General features: G+C 53.1%; 2 protein-coding genes across 5 annotated transcripts in view; one reads left to right on the plus strand and one right to left on the minus strand.

Moving 5' to 3' along the window:
* Positions 1-8,914, minus strand: part of SYMPK (symplekin) — a 35,935-nt gene extending 27,021 nt beyond the window's left edge. For 3 of the 4 annotated variants that reach the window (XM_029924839.1, XM_029924838.1, XM_029924837.1), the window contains exons 1-6: positions 8,811-8,914; positions 4,672-4,795; positions 4,463-4,528; positions 2,989-3,042; positions 2,824-2,897; positions 109-235 (exon numbers count right to left, since the gene is read on the minus strand). In XM_029924839.1, coding sequence (XP_029780699.1) covers positions 109-235; positions 2,824-2,897; positions 2,989-3,042; positions 4,463-4,528; positions 4,672-4,776 — 426 coding nt within the window. In that variant the 5' untranslated portion in view covers positions 4,777-4,795; positions 8,811-8,914. Of the gene's footprint in view, positions 1-108; positions 236-2,823; positions 2,898-2,988; positions 3,043-4,462; positions 4,529-4,671; positions 4,796-8,810 lie in introns of those variants that run through there. The other variant, XM_029924840.1, reaches the window with a different exon arrangement.
* A 926-nt stretch (positions 8,915-9,840) lies between these two features.
* FOXA3 (forkhead box A3) lies at positions 9,841-17,340 on the plus strand. The gene is made up of 2 exons (XM_029925658.1): positions 9,841-9,951; positions 15,609-17,340. The coding sequence occupies exons 1-2, from the start codon at positions 9,883-9,885 to the stop codon at positions 16,590-16,592; spliced, it is 1,053 nt and encodes a 350-aa protein (XP_029781518.1). The 5' UTR covers positions 9,841-9,882; the 3' UTR covers positions 16,593-17,340.
* Positions 17,341-19,909: the final 2,569 nt, after the last annotated feature.

Consider the following 19,909-nt stretch of genomic DNA (forward strand, 5'->3'; position numbering starts at 1 on the left):
CATAATCTGACCTGTCCCTGGTTTATCAGAGCTATCCCTGTCCAACCAATGAGGCTATAAATGAGACCTGTCCGAGCGGGATGCCCCCACATGGGAGGAAGCGCTTACCTGCAGGGCCACCTTGTAGAGCTGGGTCATGGTGAGGATGGCCTTCTTTACCACATTCACGTTCTCATCCCTCAAGAGCATGTTGAGGTTCGCGATCAGTTTCAGCAGTAACTCAATGTCTCGCTTGCTGGGGCATGGAGAAAAAAGGGCAAGGGCAAGGTGGTTCTTTGGGTATGTGATGGGAGCCTGGAGCCCACGAGGAAAAGGAAATCAGGGTCAATGTCAGGAGACTGGAATGGAGGGGGGGCAACAGCAAGGACCGCACCTGTCTTGTCTGTCAGCAAACAATGCTTGGTACCTTCAGACTAGCCACCCACGAACCCTCTCTCTAGGTTAGTGCTGCAAACCCCACTCTTCTACTGTTAGGGCTCTGCTGTTCACATAAGGGGTGGCACTGCCAGACAACGGTGTGAATGTGGCCAAGCTGATGACGTACTCACCTCACAGCTTGCTGTGAACACCGAGCAGTACTTGTAAAGTACTTAGAACAGGATAGAAAGCACCCGTAAATACGGGCCGGCCTTACTTTCAAGCACTTCGCTTTCTATAGTCACTGATCTTGTTTGCTAATATCTTTACCTCAATCTGGGGGTTCTGAAAGCAGGGAGACCCTTTCAATGTCAGCTCTAGCAGAGTCTCATTTTCTGTCGAAGAATGAAATACATTATTTGTTCAATGAACTAAAACCTTCAGGAATGCCACACCTAGAGCTCACGTCGTGAATGTAATTCTCACAACATTCTACAACGTGAAGCTAAACATTAAGCTAAACGTCAAAAAAACCCATGAAACTCAACTGCCAGCTACGTTCAGGCAGAAACGGCCTCTGCATGGCCTCGCGGTGGCACTCCTACAGCCTGACACAAACGCCTGGCACATACCTGTTGAACAGCTGGTTTTTCTGAAAACTCGGGAAATTTACCACAAATTCACCCAGTATAAGGTTGAGATTGTAAATCTGGGCTATGGCATCACAGATATGGGTTAAGATCCCAGCCCTGCCGCATACTGGCTATGTGGCCTTGAGAAACTCACTTCATCTGAGTCAGTTTTGCCTTAAGATAAACGGGCCAAAAAACTAATCCATGGTGTTGTTTTGGGGGTCAAAGGAGGCAACTAGGTAAAGCACTGAGTATGGTGCCTGGCAAACAGAAAACAGTCACTAAATAGGGGCTATTTTATTTCCTGAGTCAAAAAGCACCAAGTAAACGGTGAATGAACAAATGATTCAGCTTGAACAAATCACTTTATCGTTTGGAGCCTCCATTTCCCTTTCCTAAACAGGAGGATAACAAAACCAAGGCTGCTGTGAAGATGACAGGTGAAAACAGAGGCGAGGCCTTAACACAGGGCATGGCAGAGTAAGTGTGGCATGTGGGCACTACTGAGATGAAATTTTTGTTCAACCAATATGTATTCAGTTCCTCCTAACTGTGCCAACACTGCTCTGGGCACTGGGACACAGCAGTCCAAGGTACAGAGGCGGCCTGTCCTCACGGAGACATTTTTGAAAGAGAAGGGTCAAGGGGGGCGCCTGGGTGGCATGCTCATGCTGTCTCTGTCTCTCAAAAATAAATTTAAAATAAATAAATAAACAAACGGAAAGAGAAGGGTCAAGGTATTTCCAACTAGTAAATAAACTATTTTACAGTGCAGATGGGGTGCCAGAGGTGTGGCAGTGGACTTGCATGGCCAGGAAAGGCTTGCTGAAGAAGACCAGAGCGAAGTGAAGGTGCGAGCCAGGTGGCTCCCCAGATGGGTGTGTGTGTGTGTGTGTGCGTGTCTACGCACGCGTGTGAATCCTTTGCAGGCGCAGCAAGCTGAGAGAACAGAGTTTTCTGAGGAACAACAAGGAGGCTGGAGGATCTGAGGGGAGATCAGAGAACAGTCTGGAGCAGATGACATAAGGGTGAGGAGTCTAGGTTTCAATCTAAGTGAGACAGTGGGCCAGCAGAGGTCTGAGAGCAGGGCAGTGCCAAGATCTGACTGGCATTTTAACAAGATCACTCTGGCTGCTGTAAGGAAGCAGGGAATGGTTATGGGATTTCCTTTGGGAAGGATAAAGATGTTTCAACTCGATAGAGGAATATACTATAAATGTCACTGAGCTGTTCATTTAAAAATAGTTAACTTGGGGGCACCAGGTGGCTCAGTGGGTTAAATGTCTGGCTTCGGCTCAGGTCATGATCTCGAGGTTCATGAGTTCAAGCCCACATGGGGCTCTGTGCTGACAGCCTGGAGCCTGGAGCGGCTTCAGTTTCTGGGTCTCCCTCTCCCAAACATACTCTGTCTCTTTCTCTCAAAAATAAATAAACCTTAAAACAAAATAGTTAATTTTATGTTATGTGAATTTCAGTTCAATTAAACAGAAGAGAGAAAGTAAAAGCAGGGAAACCAGAAAGAAGACTGTGGGAGTTATCTAGGGAGGAGGTAATGAGGCCTCGGAGCAGCTTAATAGCCCAGAAAAGTGGTTAAAAAATGGTCACTGTTTAAATCCTGAAGGCAGAGCCCACAGTCCTTACAGATGATGCAGATGCGAAGTGCGGGAGAAGTAGAGGAATCATGAATGACTCCCAGGATTTTGACCTCATTAAATATTTGCTGAGGAATCTGAGTGCATGGGAAGGAAAACGGGTCTGAGAAGCAGAGGGCAGGGCCAGGCGGGAAGCGGGAGAGGCGGTCCCTGCCAGGGGTGCTCCCTGCACCACCCAGTACCATGCCTCCTCGATGAAGCCGATGACAAATTTGCGCACTTCAATTGACTTGTCCGCTTGGAAAGCGATGATCTCCTGCCAACATCGGGAAGGCGGGTCAGGGTTGTGCCGGGATCCCTCCCCTTCCCCCTACACCCACGCCTTCTCTCTGCCGTTGGTCACTCACATCCAGGAAGTTGTCCAGTAGCGTGGGGTCTTTGTTGATGATCAGTTCCTGGACCTGGAAGGAGACGGGATAGGAGGAAGGCCAGACAGATAAACAGGGGCCAGTCAGTACAGATTAGGAGTGTGTGGGAGAGCGCAGCACGGAGGGAAGGCAGCAGAAAAACTCCGTTCAAATCCTGGCTCTGCCACTCCCAACCACGGCCCAGGCTCTTCTATAGAATGGGGATCCTGAATGCCAACTCACAGGGCTCCTGTGAGGCTTTAGTAAGATCATACAGGGCACAGGGTCCTGGTGGGCAGCAAGCTCATGATACACAAGGGGGCTAAAGAAAAGAGAGACGTGGGGGCGTAGGTTAAGCCTCTGACTTCAGCTCGGGTCACAATCTCATGGTTTGTGAGTTCGAGCCCAGGGCTGATAGCTCGGAGCCTGGAGCCTGCTTCAGATTCTGTGTCTCCCTCTCTCCCTGCCCTTCCCTTGCTCTCTCCCTCAAAAGTGAATAAACATAAAAACAGAAAAGAAAAAGGAAAAAAGAAAAAAGAAGGGAAAGAGGGAAGTGCTGGCCAAATTCCTCCCTGAGGCCCATCCGTCAATTCTGTCCACCCTCCCTGTTTCTATCCCCCATTCACGCCGTCACAACCACAGCAGTGAGAACCCATCTCCTGATGCCCTTGTACTTGCCAGGCTCTTTGGAACAAGCCCTTCCCACAGACATGCTCATCTACACCCAGGGCCAGCACAGGCCTGGCTTCCACCGCTGGGGGAGAGTCAGCTGCCCAAGGCCATATGCTGAGCAAGGAGCAGAACGAGCGTTCTCATTCGGCCAGCCCGACCCCCCCGGCTCCTGAACTTCGCCTGCCTCCTGGTCCGAACCACATCCAGCCCCACTCCCATCTAACTCTTCATGCCTTCTTTGGCCTTTGCGTCACCGATGGTGCCCTCTGCTGGAGACACTCGCCCTCTTTCACTGAGCCTGCTTCTCTCCTTATCCTCCAGGTCTCAGCTCTGATGTCCCCTCTTCCAGAAAGCCCTCCCAGACTCCCTGTCCCAAGGCCAGGGCAGCAGTCTCCCCAACTCAGCCCTGCCCACTCTGTTCCCGCTGTCTGGTGACCTGCAGGTCTTCCCCCCCGGATAGAAACTGGGCTGCAAGTAAAAATACTACGATGAAGAGCATCGGATTTGGCGCTGGAATCCAGCATTCAAGTCCTAGTTCAGCCAGCTCCCAGCACTGACTCAAGGCCCGTTATTTTAAGTTCTGAGCCTCTGCTGCTTTCTGTCTAAACTGGGACCCAAGTACCGTGGCTCTCAGAGCTTTTGAGAACCAAGGGAGAGCAGGCCTGTACAGCACCAGGCACCAGAGCACGCACACTCTCAGCGCTTCACCACGGACACCCGTTACACCAGCGTTTTCTTTTTCACATGTTCCCACCACCCCCGACACCGTGCTGCCGTGTCCAGCATCCCCCTCCCCCCTCACCTGTTTGAGTACTGTGATCTTCGAATCGTTGGTGATCAGTGCTGCCTGGTTCAGGAGGTCCACCACCTGCGTGGAGGGGAGAGGCCGGTGATGGCACTAGCCTGGCCAGCCCAGCCCCAATGGCACCCCTTGAGCTCTGCCACCTGGGGGCGGACTGCCCCACGAGGGGCTTATGCCTCCCCACTCCAAGCCCTCTTCTCCATGCTCACTCTCTCTGAGGTGGTCATGCCATCGATGCCCGGCCCCTCCTCTTGTGTGAAAAACTGCGATGCCACGCTCCGGCGAGTGACACTATCCCCACTGTTGCCTGCCATGGCTGCTGTCCGGTATTTCCTGGAAAAGAGGAGGGAGCAAGCTCCAGGCCCCTGCGGATGGGCGGGACCTTCACCCCACCCTACACAAAGGGCTCACGCCTCCTTTCCGGTCTGTCTTGTGCCTGTTGGGTCTTCTGAAGCCCCTCTCCGATCCAGGGTCTGTCTCAGACTCTATGTGTACACGGGCGGGTTATAATCTAGGAGAAACTGATGCCTCCCAGGTCAGAGGCAGTACCACGAGGAGTACCAAGCCTCACTTCCAGTACTTCGCACATAGCAGGCTGACCACAAACGTCTGCTGAAATGACGTTTTTATACCATTTTCTGGAATACTCTGGAGGTTTTGTTTTTGTTTTTTAAGGGGGGGGGGTTGGCACCTGGGTGGCTCAGTCAGGTAAGCATCTGACTTCAGCCCAGGTCATGATTTTGTGATTCGTGAGTTCGAGCCCCGCATCTCGGTCTCTGCTGTCAGCACAGAGCTGGCCTCGGATCCACTATCCCTCTCTCTCTCTGTCCCTCCTCTGTTCATGCTCTCTCTTCCAAAACTAAACTCTTTCTATTTGAAAAAAAAGGGTGGGGGGAGACTTTTGGGCGTCTGTCCCAAAGTCACACATGGCTCAATTATGAAATAAGAATCAATTACAGCATTATTCCCGACAGCAAAAGGATTGTCAGCAACCCAAGTACTCTCCAACAGGGAGACTGGCTGAAAAACCATGATAAATTCACATAATAAAAATATGAGGCAACTGTAAAAAGGAAGGAGGGATGAAAAAAGTGAGGAAAATCTCTCTGCATTGATAAACAGCGGATTCCAGCGTACAGTAGGTGAAAACAAGCAAAGTGGAAGACAAGGTTTACTGTATGCTCCCCCTTTTCTTTTCAATGTTTACTTTTGAGAGAGACAGACCATGAGTGAGGGAGGGGCAGAGAGAGAGGGAGGGAAAGAATCTGAAGCAGGATCCAGGCTCTGAGCTGTCAGCACAGAGCCCGATAAAAGGCTTGAACGAACTGGGAGTTCATGACTTGAGCGGAAGTCGGATGGATGTCCAACCATTTGAGCCACCCAGGTGCACCCGCTCCCTTTTTATAAAAAGGGAAACATAGACAAACATATTTTTAAAAAGACTGAAAAGAGAAACCAAAAAGCAGAAGAGGGAGGAAATAGTGAAATAAATCTGGTGGATCTCAATGTATTATCATAAAAAGATGTCTGCAACAGCCCACGGGGCTGCAGAACAGAGCAATTCACTTCTGTCCAAGTTTGTGGAAGTTCTGAACTGGGTCTGTTTCCTTTTCTTTTCTTTTATAATGTCTTTTTTTTTTTTAACATTTATTTATTTTTGAGGGACAGAGACAGATCATGAGCAGGGGAGGGGCAGAGAGAGAGGGACACACAGAATTGGAAGCAGGCTCCAGGCTCTGAGCTGTCAGCACAGAGCCCGATGCGGGGCTCGAACCCACGAACTGTGAGATCATGACCTGGGCTGAAGTCAGACGCTCAACCGACTGAGTCACCCAGGCGCCCCTGTGTCCTTTTCTATAAAACAGGACCTCCCAGGACTATTCTGAGGACTAGATAACTTAGTAAACATAATAGACACGGGGTAAGTACAGCTACTGTTCTTCTGTCTGCCGGAGAAGACTGGAAGGATGTTGTGTAGACTGTTACTCCTTAGAGGGCGAAAAAGAGGCGCTTTTTAAAAGGAATGTAATGCAACAGATGTCTGCTAAATGCAGGAGTATCCAAAAGCCCCCTCCTAGTTCCCCTGCCATCTGTCACACCCATGTCTTGCTTGGAGTCCACGGCATCATCCCCACGAAGGCCTACAAGACCTCGTAGGACTGGCTCCTTCCACCTGTGCCCTGGCTTTCGTCTAGAGTCTCTCTCTGCTCCAGGCCTGCCCTCACTATCCTACTTTAAATGTCAATTCCTTCTCCCGCTCCAACTGTTACCCCAGTTTTTCCACACAGCACTGATTACCACCAACATACAATATATTTCTAAGCTCCGTGAAAGCCGGGATACGTGCGTGTTCACTTTCTAGATCTTCAGCATGGAACAGTGCTCGGCACCTAGTACGTGCTCCGTAAATATCTGAGGGAATGCCGAAGGCCCTCAGCAACCACTGAACGTAGTGTCCATGCCCTTTGGCTCTAGAATGCTTGAAAAATAGTAGCTGATCTTTAATAACACAGGCCAGGCACAATCCTAATACATATCTTCACTTATTTACACCCTCGCAACACCAACTCTTTGAGGCGGGTACTATTTTTATAGATTTATTTTCATTTTTAATTTTTTTAAAGTAGGCTCCGCGCCCAATGAGGGATGTGAACCCACCACCCTGCGATCCAGAATTGCATGCTCCACTGGCAGAGCCAGTCAGGCGCCCTGAGGCAGGTTCTATTTTTAATCTCCATTTTACAGATGAGGAAATTTGAAGGCAAGGGAGGTAAAGTCACAGCGCTGAAGGCTCCCAGCTTCTAAAATGGAGAGCCAGCAGCAGGATTGCGGAATCTATCCCCCTGGCCCCCAGGCTGGACTGCCTCTCTGAAAGGAATTCCTGCTCCCCTCCAGGTCTCTTGGTGCAAGACAAGGGGCACGGTCACCTGACAACCACATGTACTGCTGTCTCTCATCAGAACATACATAATAAAGGTTTTCATGATGAACCTTTCTGCTTTCTGTGACAATAATCCGTTGAGATCTACCAATATCTTTTTTTTTGAACCCTGCATTCTTCCTCTTCTACTTTTTGGTTTATCCTTTGTTGTCGTTGAGTATAAACATATTTTCTTTTCTTTTTTAAATTTCTTTAAAAATTTTTTAAATGTTTTTATTGGAGAGACAGAGATAGTGCACGAGCAGGGGAGGGTCAGAGAGAGAGGGAGACACAGAATCTGAAGCAGGCTCCACGTTCTGAGCTGTCAGCACAGAGCCCAATGGGGGGCTTGAAACCACCGACGGTGAGATCAAGACCTTAGCTGAAGTCAGACACTCATGGGACTGAGCCACCCAAGCGCCCCTCCCTTTCTTTTGCAAAAAGGGAACATGTAATAAGTACTGTCTTCCATTTCACCTGTTTTCACTTAATATGTTCCAGAGCTCACTCTCTAGATAAGTGTACAGACATGTTCTTCATTCCCTTCCTCCCCAGCCCTCACTCCTTTTCACAGGTGCATAGCCATTTTATTACGTGGATGTTACCAGCTCTTTCCTGCTGGTCTCCCCTATTAAAGAACATTTGGGGGCGTTTGCAGTCTTTTTGCTATTACCGACCCATTATGGTTTCCCCTTCCCTCCCGGGTATAATCCCACTTGGGAGTACGACGCCCCCGCTCATTTACGCAGTAACCCCAAGAGTAGATTTCATTCATTCAACGAACAGTAACCGGGAGCCTTCAGTGTGGCCAGCGCTGTGCTGGGAATTCGGCGATGACCAATACATACTCAATCCCTGTCCCCGTGGAGCTCGCGGTCAGGACCTGGTCAAAAAGCCCCACCAACAGAGGTCCAATGATAATTCGGACCACGTGTGACATGAAGGAAAGCAAAAGGGACCTATGAGAGCGTGTAACAGGCGGATTTCGGGGCGGAGGGCGGGAATGGAGGGCTTCGCGCAGGAAGTGACGTTGGTGCCGAGACCCGAAAGATGAATGGGAGTCAGCCAGGCAGAATGGGTGAAAGGAGGTGGCGGGCAGGGGGGACAGCATGTGCAAAAATCCAGAGGCGGGAAGGCGCACGGCAAGTTTGAGGAACCGGAAGGCCAGTGCAGCTGTGCGAAGTGCGGAACGAGCAGAGAGGCCAAACCGAGGCAGCCGGGGCCGACGCGCCTCGGGGGCCACGTTGGAACTTTGCCCCGAGGGCACTGGGGAGCCACGGGAGGGTCCTGAGCTGGGGAAGAAACAGGGGTTCCCGAACGTCACTGCTCCCCTTTCCTCGCAGCGCCCCAACCCACCGACCAGCGCCCCTGTCGCTTCAGGGTCCCTTCTCCCTTCGTTCCCGGGGCCCCACGCCGCCCCCCGCTCACCGCGGCGCAGGCCTCCGTCCCCCTCGCGCCCCCTCAGCAGCGCCTCTTCACAGACGCCGCCGTCGCCATCTTCCGTTCGCCGCCGGGACACTGCGCACGCGCTGCGCACGCGGGGCCGCCGGGAAATGGAGTCCGCACGGCGGCCCAAACCCGCCCCTACCTCCGGCTGCGCGAGCGGTCTTCCGCCCGCAGCCAGACGACGCAGGGGCGCCCTTCATTTCCGGCCTTTGAGCGCCGTGCCTTAAGGGAAATGTAGTCCTTTGGCAGAGGCACTGGACGGAAAGGAAGGTAGAGGCTTTTGGGAAATGGAGTTCTCGGTGGTTCTGATGTCCCTGGACGGCTGGTGTTAGAGCTAGTGGACAGTCCGGGCGACGAAGCTCCTAGGTCTTGGAGATGGTCTGTTGCCCCAGTGGAATCTAAGCAGAGGTTCCGATCCCATTCACCTTTCGTCCTGACCATTTACGCAGGCTGAAGCATTTCCAGCTGTCGGAAGCTTCAATCTTCCAGCCTGCCCAGTGGGAATGTGGGTTCGAGGGCCTCTTACGGTCCTTAAAGTAGCATATGAACCTCTAAAGTCCACTGCGCTCTGAACCCCCTTTCCTCCGCCGCGGTCATATTGGGCTCTGGCTATTCGCCCTCTCCTGTCGAGATGATGAAACCTGCCGGGGCAGAAAAGCCCCCAGAGTTCTGCCCTTGCGGGCTTTGGTATCCGCAGCGTTTCCCACCTGGAACTCCGTCAGTCTTCAGCCACGTCCAGCTTTCACGGCCGCGGGCTGCGGCTCCCGGCGCCTGAGGTCTATCTTCTCGTAATCCCGCAGGGGGCGCCCCAGTCCGAGCGCGCGGGCCCTCGGGGAGGCGGGAGGGGAGCCCGGGGCGGGCGAGGGCGGGGGTGGGGTGGGGGTGTCCCAGCTATAAAGCGTGGCCGCCTCCCGCGGCGCCCAGGACGGCTGGGACCCCGGGCGGTCGGGCGGGCGGGCACCGGTCGCAACTCGGGCCGTGCCGGCTGAGAGATCTAAAGCGCTCGGTTCCCCCCGGGCCGGAGCGGGGGCGGGAGGGGGCGCAGGCCCGGGGGATGCTGGGCTCGGTGAAGATGGAGGCCCATGACCTGGCCGAGTGGAGCTACTACCCGGAGGCGGGCGAGGTGTGTCCTCGGGGATGGCGGAGTGGGAAGTTGGGGGCAGGAATCAGGGTGCGAGCGTAAATGGGGGCAAGGATGGGGATTTAATGGGGTCCCCAACTACAGTTGAGGAGCGGAGGAACTAGAGACACCGAGACCAGGTGTAGGAGTCAAGGATGGGGGACAAGGCATGGTTCAGGCTGGTTGGTGCGAGGGCTTAAATGGGGGTCAGAAAATTTTAGGCAAGGGTCAGGTCATAGTTTGAACGTGAAGACTGGGAGGTGGGGACCCCAAATCCAAAGGATTGAAATTTAAAAAACCAAAGCTAGGAATCCGAGGTGCAGGATAGGGGACAGAGCTGGGGGTTAGGAAATGGGGTTCAACATGGAGAGAAAGACCGGAACTAAGAGTTGAGAGAAAGAGATCACCATTAAGGAAAGTCTGAGGCAGGAGCTCAAGGTTAGAATAGAGTTAAAGATAGGGTGGAAATCAGAATTGCGGTTGGGAGGTAAACATGGGGGTGGCGATCTGAGAATCAGAAATAGGGATTGGTGCTCAAAATTAAGAGATGGAGGTACTCAGAGATGAAACATGGTTGGGGGAGCCTGTAATAACAGGTGGGTGATTGTTGGGGCTCAGATAGAGGGGGGGCCCAGATGGGGTCAGAGTTGGGAGCCAGAGAGCAGATGTGAGCAACAGCATTGGCTGGAGAGGAGTCAATTTCCACCCCCCACCCCTACTCCTAACCCTTACCCCTCCCCACTGAACTTCAGCATGGTTTAATTGTTTTTAGAGACCCTCAGCAGGGATACTAATTGGAGGCTGGAGGGTTTCAGATTTCACACACACACCCCTCTCCAGTTATCTCCAGTAATTGCTAATGTCCTCACCGTCCCACCTCGGACCAGGCCGCCCTTGGAGTAGGGGGCGGGCTGGATCTTAATTCCCGCACCTCAGCTGACCGAAAGTTCTTCCCCAAGTCTAACTCCCGTTCCTGTTGCTGCAAGGGCTCCTTGCTCATTCTTTCTATAGTCAAGATTGTGAAGTGGCAGGGGAGGGCTTCCTGGTAGGAGGGTGATGGGGGTACGGACACTTGGGTTCCTAACCTGGAAGGAGACTTTAGGTTTCAGGTCGAAGTGGGGCTGGAATGGCTGAGATCGCCAAAGATTTTGAGATCTGGGGGTTACAGGGACCCCACCGTGCCTGAGTTCTGGGTCTGGGGTTTGAAACATAAGGTAGGACTCCTGCTTCCCTAGGCCTGCGGGGCTTGGCAGGATGCCCGGGAGGGGCCAGTCCTGGGGCTGTGGAGGTGTGAGGTGCGCGTGGGGTGGGGCGGGCCGGCCAGGGATGGGATTGGGGGGTGCTGAGAGATGGAGGTGGGACTTCCTGGAGGACGGGAGTGTCAGTTGTGCAGCGGGGAAGACACAGACCAGGTTGGACGTGGAGGCTCCCAGGTAGTGGGGATCCCAGCTGAACCCCTAGAGAGTTCAGAGCCTGGAGATGATTTAAGAGATCCAACTACCATTCTCTGTTGGGGGGCGGGCACATCTAGTAGAAGTAAGTTGTGCGGGTCTGAGGATGGAGGAGTCGCCATTTGGGGCACGGTCTGAAGTTTAAGAATTTGTATGGAAACTGTCAGAAATCAAGGGACAGTCTAGAGAGGATTAACATTTGGGGGTATAGTTTGGAAGAGTTAACATGTTGGGGGCTGGACATAGAAATAAGATCTGATGGTATCCCCAGCCTTCCGATCAACTGATCCTCCCCCTTGGGTCAGAACAATAGGAAGAGAAACATCTGCACTCACTCAGCATCTAAGAACTAAGAGGGTCCCCAAACTGCTTCTTGCTCACAGCACCCTCCTGCTGGGGTGATTGACACCCTGGGGCAGGCTCCCCATCTGGAAGGAAATTGGAAAGTTAGCACCCTGGGGTGTCCCCCCATGACCTCCGGTTCTACAGATCACCTGGTCCGAGTGCTCCCCACTGTTAGATGGGAACTCTGAAGCCTCTGGGAGTGTTGGGGGCTGCTTGAGGTTCTGGACTGGGCTGGGACTGAAAACTAGGCTTCTGGTTTCATACCGCTTCCCTCTGCCCGCCGTCACACCCTCCCCCAGAGACAATAAGGAAATGAAAGGAGAGAAATTCCAACCTCCTGGGATGGGGGGGTGCAGGTCCCCTGAAGGCTTGCCCCCAATCCCAGCCCCGCCCTGGCAGGGGAGATCCGGCTCACACCCGGACACTGGGGGTTCATCCCAGCCCTGGGGCGTGGGAAAGCCTAGGGTGGATTAGGGCAGCTGGAGTGCTTGAGGTCAGACGTAAGGAGGACTTCCGGGTGGGTGGGGACCAGAAAAGGAGGGCCCTGGGGTCCTGGTCAGTCTTCCTCTGTGATACAAAGGAGTCCGATGGAGTTGGAGAATTGGAGTAGGGGTTGCAGACGGATTTAGGAACTCTCTGTGGATGCCCCTGAGTCCCTTGCCTCCCCTCAGCTCTGAGGACCTGTTTCCTTTATTCTGGGGAGAGGGTAGAAACAGCTAAGGTGGGGGGAGGGGAGGACCAGTGCAGGGAAGAGGGGTAGCTGTGACTCCCAGTTTCACCGTGAGGCTTCTGGGGAGATGGTGATGCTGAATGGAGAGAACAGAGATACAAAGATGGACTGGAAGGAAAGAGACATGGCGGGGGAGTGGGATAGTGAGAGACAGGGAGAGAGCGCCAGGGAGGACAGGGAGAGATACAGGGTGGGGGAGAGAGAGATGGGGTTGGGAAGAGTTATGAGGAGGGACAGGCAGGGGGGTTGGGGAGAGATGAGAAAGAGAGACTGGAGAAGGAGGTGAGAACAGAGGGGTGAGAAAGAGATGGGGAGGGACAGGGCAGAGGAGGGGAAGCTTGGAAAGAGATCCAGGGAGTAGAGATGGAGGGAGACAGCAAGGAGGGGAGAGAGATGGGGAGGGAGAGAGGGGAGGAGCAGAGAGGTACTGACACAGGGAAAGAGATGGACAGATACACATGGAGCCAGCTGGGAGATTCAGAGACAGGAGACAAAAGAGCTACCTGAAAGTGCATGAGAGAGAGAAAGAGAGAGTGTATGTGTGTGTTTTTCTACCTGCACTCAGACTAGGGTTGGTTCCCACCTGTCTCTGACTCTCTGAGTGACCCTGGCAATTCCTTTTTCTCTCAGGACCATGGGACCTGCAGACCCTTACGTGACAGGGGACAAGACAGGACCCACTGACTCACAGCAATGGTGGCCACTGCCAGAAATAGGAAACAGCAACAGGAGACCCCAGCGTGGGGAGGGAGCAGGGCAGACCAGGCAGTGAGGGAAAGAGGATGGTAGACAGTGGATGAAAGGGGTAAATACGCACCATACGGGAGAAATTGCCGCCCACCAGCTTTCTATTTTCCTTGTTTATCTTGTTCACTTCCTGCTAGGCTGTCAGGCCTGTGAAGGCAGGCATTTCCATCTGCCTTGGTCGCTGCTTTGATAGCAGGATCCTGAGTGGTGGTCTGGGGCCAGACTGCCTAAATTCAGAATTCCAGTTCTGCCCCTTCCTTCTTGTGTGACCCTGGACAGCCTCTCTGGGCCTCGGCTTGCTCAGCTGTACAATGGGTGTCAAAATAGCACCTTCCCCACCACAGTACGATTGTAAAGGTTGAAAAGGAGACCTTTCCCGTGAAGTGTTTGGAGCTGTGCCTGGCCAATAGAGATTTGTTCAATGGATGAAAGAATAGAGGGTTATTTAGAGACACATAGCAACGTCCACTGTATTTCATTGAGTGAAGATGCGTGCTTTTCCCCATTTGAACATTTCTGAAATGGGTTTTACAGTCCATGGGGCCAAGGGATTGACAGTGTTTTCTCCCCCTTCTTATTGCTACTTAAAATTAACACTGTAGCTTACAAAGAGCGATGTCTCAGATTTGATGATATACAGGAAACACATAATGTATATTAGGTTGGGGGGGAGGCACCTGGGTGGCTCGGTCGGTTGAGCATTCGATTCTTGATTTTGGCTCAGGTCACGATCTCTCGGTTTGTGAGTTCAAGCCCTGTGTGCAGCTCTGCACTGACAGCACTGAACTTGCTTGGGACTCTCCCTTTCTCCCTCTCTCTCTGCCCCTTCCCTGCTCGTTCTCTCTCTGTCTCTCTCAAAATAAGTAAATAAAAATTATATATATGTACACATATATTTACATACATACGTGTATATACAGATACACACACACACATATATTAAATTGAACCCTATCATTTCAGATACTGAAACATTTTTGACCTATATCCACTGTAATTCTGTAACCTAAAAGATTGACAGAGAGTACCCGTGTAGACGAGATGGTTAGATAAATCAGCGGTTTTCAATGTTTTTCAGTTGCGGGACCTCTTTACATGCTTAAAAGTTATTGAGGTCCCGAACAGTTTTCATTCATGTGGATTATGTCTATCAGTAGTTACTGCATTAAAAAAAAATTACTGCATTTGAAATTAAAACTGAGAAAATTTTAAGGTGTGGATTAATTAAAATTTTTTAGGGGCACCTGGGTGGCTCCGTCCATTAAGCATCTGACTTCAGCTCAGGTCAGGATCTCAAGGTTCGTGGGTTCGAGCCCCAGGTCGGGCTCTGTGCTGACAGCTCAGGGCCTGGAGCCTGCTTCCGATTCTGTGTCTCCCTCTCTCTCTGCCCCTCCCCCACTTGTACTCTGTCTCTCTCCGTTTCAAAAATAAACATTAACATTTTTAAATAAATAAAATAATAATTTTTTAGTATAAATACTGTGTTTTTATTAAAATAACTATATTTTGGGGGCACCTGGATGGTTCAGTTGGTCGAGCTTTGGACTGTTGTTATTGGCTCAGGTCATGATCCCAGGATCATAGTATCAAGTCCCGAGTTGGGCTCCATGCTCAATTGTGGAGCCTGTTTAAGATCCTCTCTCCCTTTGCCTTTGCCCTTCTCTCTCTCTCTCTCTCTCTCTCTCTCTCTCTCAAAATGAATGAATGAATGAAAGACTATATTTCAGGGTACCTGGCTGGATCAGTTGGCAAAGCATGCAACTCTTAATCTTAAATTCAAGGCCCATATTGGGCGTGGAGCCTAGTTAAAAAAAAAAAAAAAGAATAGAATAGAAAGTAAAATAAAACAAAGTACCTATATTTCAAAACATTTAGTGAGAAGAGTGGCACTGTTATATTTTTGGCAAATCTCTTCAGTGTCGGGTTCAATAGGAGGCGGCTGGATTGTTGCGGCTGCTTCTACATTTGGCCCCTCGCAATGTCACATGCCCCATGGCCTCTGGAAAACTCCACTGTACACTCATGAGAGAACGTGAAAAGGGCTAGTAAGATCTCAGCATTTTATGAAAATCCTTTTGACCTCAAGGACACCCTGAAAGGGTCTTGGAGACTCCCCAGGGCGTCCTGGACCACACTTTGAGAACCACTTAAAACATGAGCTTCAGTATACGGGCGAATGGGGGATGTAGGATGAGGTGGCGGGGGTGCATGAGGATAGAGAAGAGAGAGAACCTTCAAGAGATAGCCGTCTACAGAGAGGTAAGGATGGGAGGAGCTTCGTAGAAGAAGCAAGACAGACGGACACCCGGGGCGGGGGGCAGTGATCCTTTGCTGACCAGCAGAGTAGAAACTCACTGACCTCTTCCCATCTCCTTCTCTCCCTGCAGGTGTACTCACCGGTGACCCCAGTGCCCACTATGGCTCCCCTCAACTCCTACATGACCCTGAACCCTCTGAGCTCTCCCTACCCCCCCGGGGGGCTCCCTGCCTCTCCACTGCCCTCAGGACCCCTGGCGCCCCCAGCCCCCGCAGCACCCCTGGGGCCCACCTTCCCAGGCCTGGGTGCCGGTACCGGCGGTGGTGGAAGCTCAGGGTATGGGGGCCCGGGCCCAGGGCTGGTGCATGGGAAGGAGATGCCAAAAGGCTACCGGCGGCCACTGGCCCATGCCAAGCCGCCATATTCCTACATCTCGCTCATCACCATGGCCATCCAGCAGGCACCGGGCAAGATGCTGACCCTGAGCGAGATCTACCAGTGGATCATGGACCTCTTCCCTTACTACCGGGAGAACCAGCAGCGCTGGCAGAACTCCATCCGCCACTCCCTGTCTTTCAACGACTGCTTTGTCAAGGTGGCGCGCTCCCCAGACAAGCCAGGCAAGGGCTCCTACTGGGCCCTGCACCCCAGCTCAGGGAACATGTTTGAGAATGGCTGCTACCTGCGCCGCCAGAAGCGCTTCAAGCTGGAGGAGAAGGTGAAGAAGGGGGCTGGCGGGACGTCCGCCCCGAGGAGCAGCGCAGGCTCTGCCGCCTCAGCCGCCACCACTGCTGCCACGGTCACCTCGCCCCCCCAGCCCCAGCTGCCACCGCCTGAGCCCGAGGCCCCGGGTGGGGAAGACGTGGGGGCTCTGGACTGTGGCTCACCCCCTTCCTCCACGCCCTATTTCACTGGCCTGGAGCTCCCAGGGGAGCTGAAGCTGGATGCTCCCTACAACTTCAACCACCCTTTCTCCATCAACAACCTGATGTCGGAACAGACACCAGCACCTCCTAAACTGGACGTGGGGTTTGGGGGCTACGGGGCAGAGGGTGGGGAGCCTGGGGTCTACTACCAGGGGGTCTACTCCCGCTCTCTGCTTAACGCATCCTAGCAGGGGCACGGGAGCATGGTGGGTGGGGTATGGCCGTGGCGCACACCATGGGGCGCTTGGGGCCTGATCCACCCGGTGACACTTTGCTTGTCCTGTCAGTTAACATCTTGGCTGGTCTATTACTGTGGTGACTGCTGTCTCTGTGGGCATCGTGTCTATCCTTTGGGTACTGTGATAACTGCCGTTGACATTGTGGTGGGCCCACTGGGTACTACAAAGACTGCCATCTTGATTGATGTTATAAGCGGATTCGTTGGGTGCTCTGATGGCCGCCATCTTGGAGGACGTCTTAGTTAGCCCTTTGGACATGGTGATGGACATCCTCTTGACTGATCCTTTGGATGTGATGGTGATACCATTTCAGTTACATCTTCTTTGGCCCGTGGGGTGGTGTGATCACTTCTTTTTTGGTGAGCTTGGCATAGTAGATGCCAGGTTGGCCAACATCCTGCATAACGTCTTTATTTGGCCCATTGGGTGCTCTGATGGCCACCATCTTGGTTGGAGGACATAACCGGTGAACCATTGTGCACCTGACAGCTATCACAGCCCCTTTGGTGTGAGTTGAGTGAGGAATGGAGGTGAGAATCCTCCTTGGTTTTTTCTGGAGCCCATTCCCCCTTCTGGTCCAGGAGAATCCAGAAAGGACTGGCTAAGGTTTGGGAAATTTCTACTGAAATCTGGTTCTTGCCTGGGGAGTGGGATACTGGCTGTGTTTGACCATTAAAGGCACTGTTTCTGCCTCTCACTGAATGTCTCTTTTCCTTGGACGGTGGGCCCTTTGGGGCTTGAACACCTGAATTGTCATTTCCCTGTCCCCTCTTTCCTGCCCCCAAGAGCTGGCTGCCTCTGGGGGAGGGGCCGGGGGAGGCATCGACCTGACCTTTGGCTCTTTGCTGTCCCTGACCCCAAGGACAGTTTGCTCACAGATAGCAGCCCCCGCAGCAGTGGGGCCAGGGCAGCAGGGGGAGGTGGCTCGGCAGTGACCAAGGCCGCTTCCCCACCCCCACTCCCCAGGTACACACCTAGAGCTCTCAGGCCCAAGGAGCCCAGGGGGCTGCTCAATTTTTGGTTAAGCTGGGGAGAAAAGGGAGGGACAAACAAGGCGTTAATTGAAGGACATGGTGTGTGTGTTAGGGCTTATCTGTGTGTGTGTGTGTGTGTGTGTGTGTGTGTGTGTGTGTGTGTGTGGTGTGAGCGGGCTTGCACCTAGTGTGTGGGGATTGGGCTTCTGTTGGTCCTAGGAGATCACTGTGCCCATTGAGGTCTCTGTGGTCTGCCTATTGTTACCTCTAAATGTTACCTATTGTTTGTATCCCTCAGTTGTGTGGGTTTGCACGTCTGTTCTTACCCTGGGTATTAACTGTGGGTGTCCTGTTTTTTTTTAACGTTTGTTTATTTATTTTGAGAGAGAGAGGGAGCATGTGTGCATGCGCCGCAGGAGCTGGAGGTGGGGAGGCAGGGAGGGGCAGAGAGAGAGAGAGAGAGAGAGAGAGAGAGAAAACCCCAAGCGGGCTCCACACTGTCAGCACAGAGCCCAATGCGGGGCTCGAACCCACAAACCGTGAGATCATGACCTGAGCCGAAGTTGGACGCTTAACTGACTGAGCCACCCAGGTGCCCCTGGCCTGGGATTTCTTATTGTTTTGTGTGGGCGTGTGGTTCTCTTTGTACATATACCCCTGGGTCATTCCGGGCCCCACACCATCAGGCGTGGGTCTGTGTGTGTCCGTTTGTCTGCATGCCTGTGGCCCTGAGGAGTATGCATGTGGCTCTCTCCGTGTCGCAGGCCTGCCTGTCACTGTTGTGGGGAAGGTCTGCTGTCACTTCTTTGGGCAGGTGTGTGGGGAAGGAGCTCGGTCCACCTTCAGGAGCTGTGGGCCTCTGGGGTTGGTGTCTGGGTGTCTGTGTTCCTCCAGGTCTCTTCCCTAGGCTCGGAGTCTAGTGTCAGTCGCTCAGATGTCCTGAGCGCAAAGGTCTCATTTCACAGAGGAGAAGCTGAAGCTCAGAAGGAGAGGTCCCCGGCCAACGCCATTCAGCTGGGCTAGAGCAGGTGGGCAGGCTTGGTCTTGTTTTGTCCTTTCCTTACTTTGCATTTGCCTTTCTTGGTTCTTGCTTGTCATTCATTCATTTGTTCATTAGTCATTCATTCAGAGACCAAAGGTTGTTTATGCGTGTGTGGTCTCCCCCAGTTTCTCTGTGTCCATCTTTCTGTCTCTTTCTTTTTCTTTTTTTTTCTTTTTAATGTTTATTTATTTTTGAGAGGGGGTGGAGAGGGGCAGAGACAGAAGGAGACACAGAATCAGAAGCAGGCTTCAGTTTCTGAGCTATCAGCACAGAGCCTGATGCGGGACTCGAACCCACAAACTGCGAGATCACGACCTGAGCCGAAGTCAGACGCTCAACTGACTGAGCTACCCAGGCGCCCCCATCTTTCTGTCTCTTAGTGTCATCTCTCTGTGGCACTCTGTCCCTAGTTCTCTCTCTGGACCTTTGTCTCTTAGCTTTTTTGAAAATTTTGCTCATCCTCTCTATGCCTACCTCTTACACGGTCTGCCTTGTGCTATCTCTCCCATTCCCTCCGTTGCTTTGACTCTGTCCCTCCCTCTCTCTCTCTCTGGACTCTGGGTCTCTCCATCCTTCTCTTGGGGACTGTGACTCTTTTCTGGGATCTGCCTTCCCCTTCCCTCCTTCTCTGGTCTCCAGCTCCCTGAGTTTCTGCCCCTACCTGCCACCTCACAGGCCAAGCCCTCTATTTCTGTCGCTGTGCCCGCCCTGCCCGCCCTGCCCGCGCTGCCCGCTCAGCCCAGCGGCTGCTGCTGCCTGTCACCCCCCGCCCCCTGCCGTGCTGGCTCCCATCAGCCGTCCCACCAGCCTCGCTGTCCTGGGCAGGCCGGGGAATTCCTCTTGGTTCCTGGAAAAAACAACTGGGGCCGAGAGAAAGGCCCTCAGTCTCCCCGGGCGCCTGCCCCCCTCCCTCGGGCCTGGGGGTCTCTCCCGGAGTCGGCCGGCCTGAGGCAGGAAGCCCTGTGGTTTCTGGCTTCTCCCAGGCGGCCTCCGGATCTGGCCCCCGCCCCCCGGCCAACAGCCCAAATATTATTCCGCGGGAGGAGTCGGTGGTGGCGGGAGGAGGCCCAGGCTGAAAGAGGCTTTCAGGGCGGCTAGGCCTGGGGCTTCCTGTCCCCAGGCTTGGGCCTCAGGCCGCCCCAGTAGGGACCTCAGGTGGCCGGAGGGGCAGTGTTGTTGTAGGGACCTGGGGGGGAGGGTGGGGCCATCCGTCAGGGTGTCTGGTGGCCACCGGCTCGGCTGGCGTGGGC

The sequence above is a fragment of the Suricata suricatta genome, chromosome 16 (genome assembly GCF_006229205.1).
Source record: "Suricata suricatta isolate VVHF042 chromosome 16, meerkat_22Aug2017_6uvM2_HiC, whole genome shotgun sequence".
NCBI lineage: Eukaryota > Metazoa > Chordata > Mammalia > Carnivora > Herpestidae > Suricata > Suricata suricatta.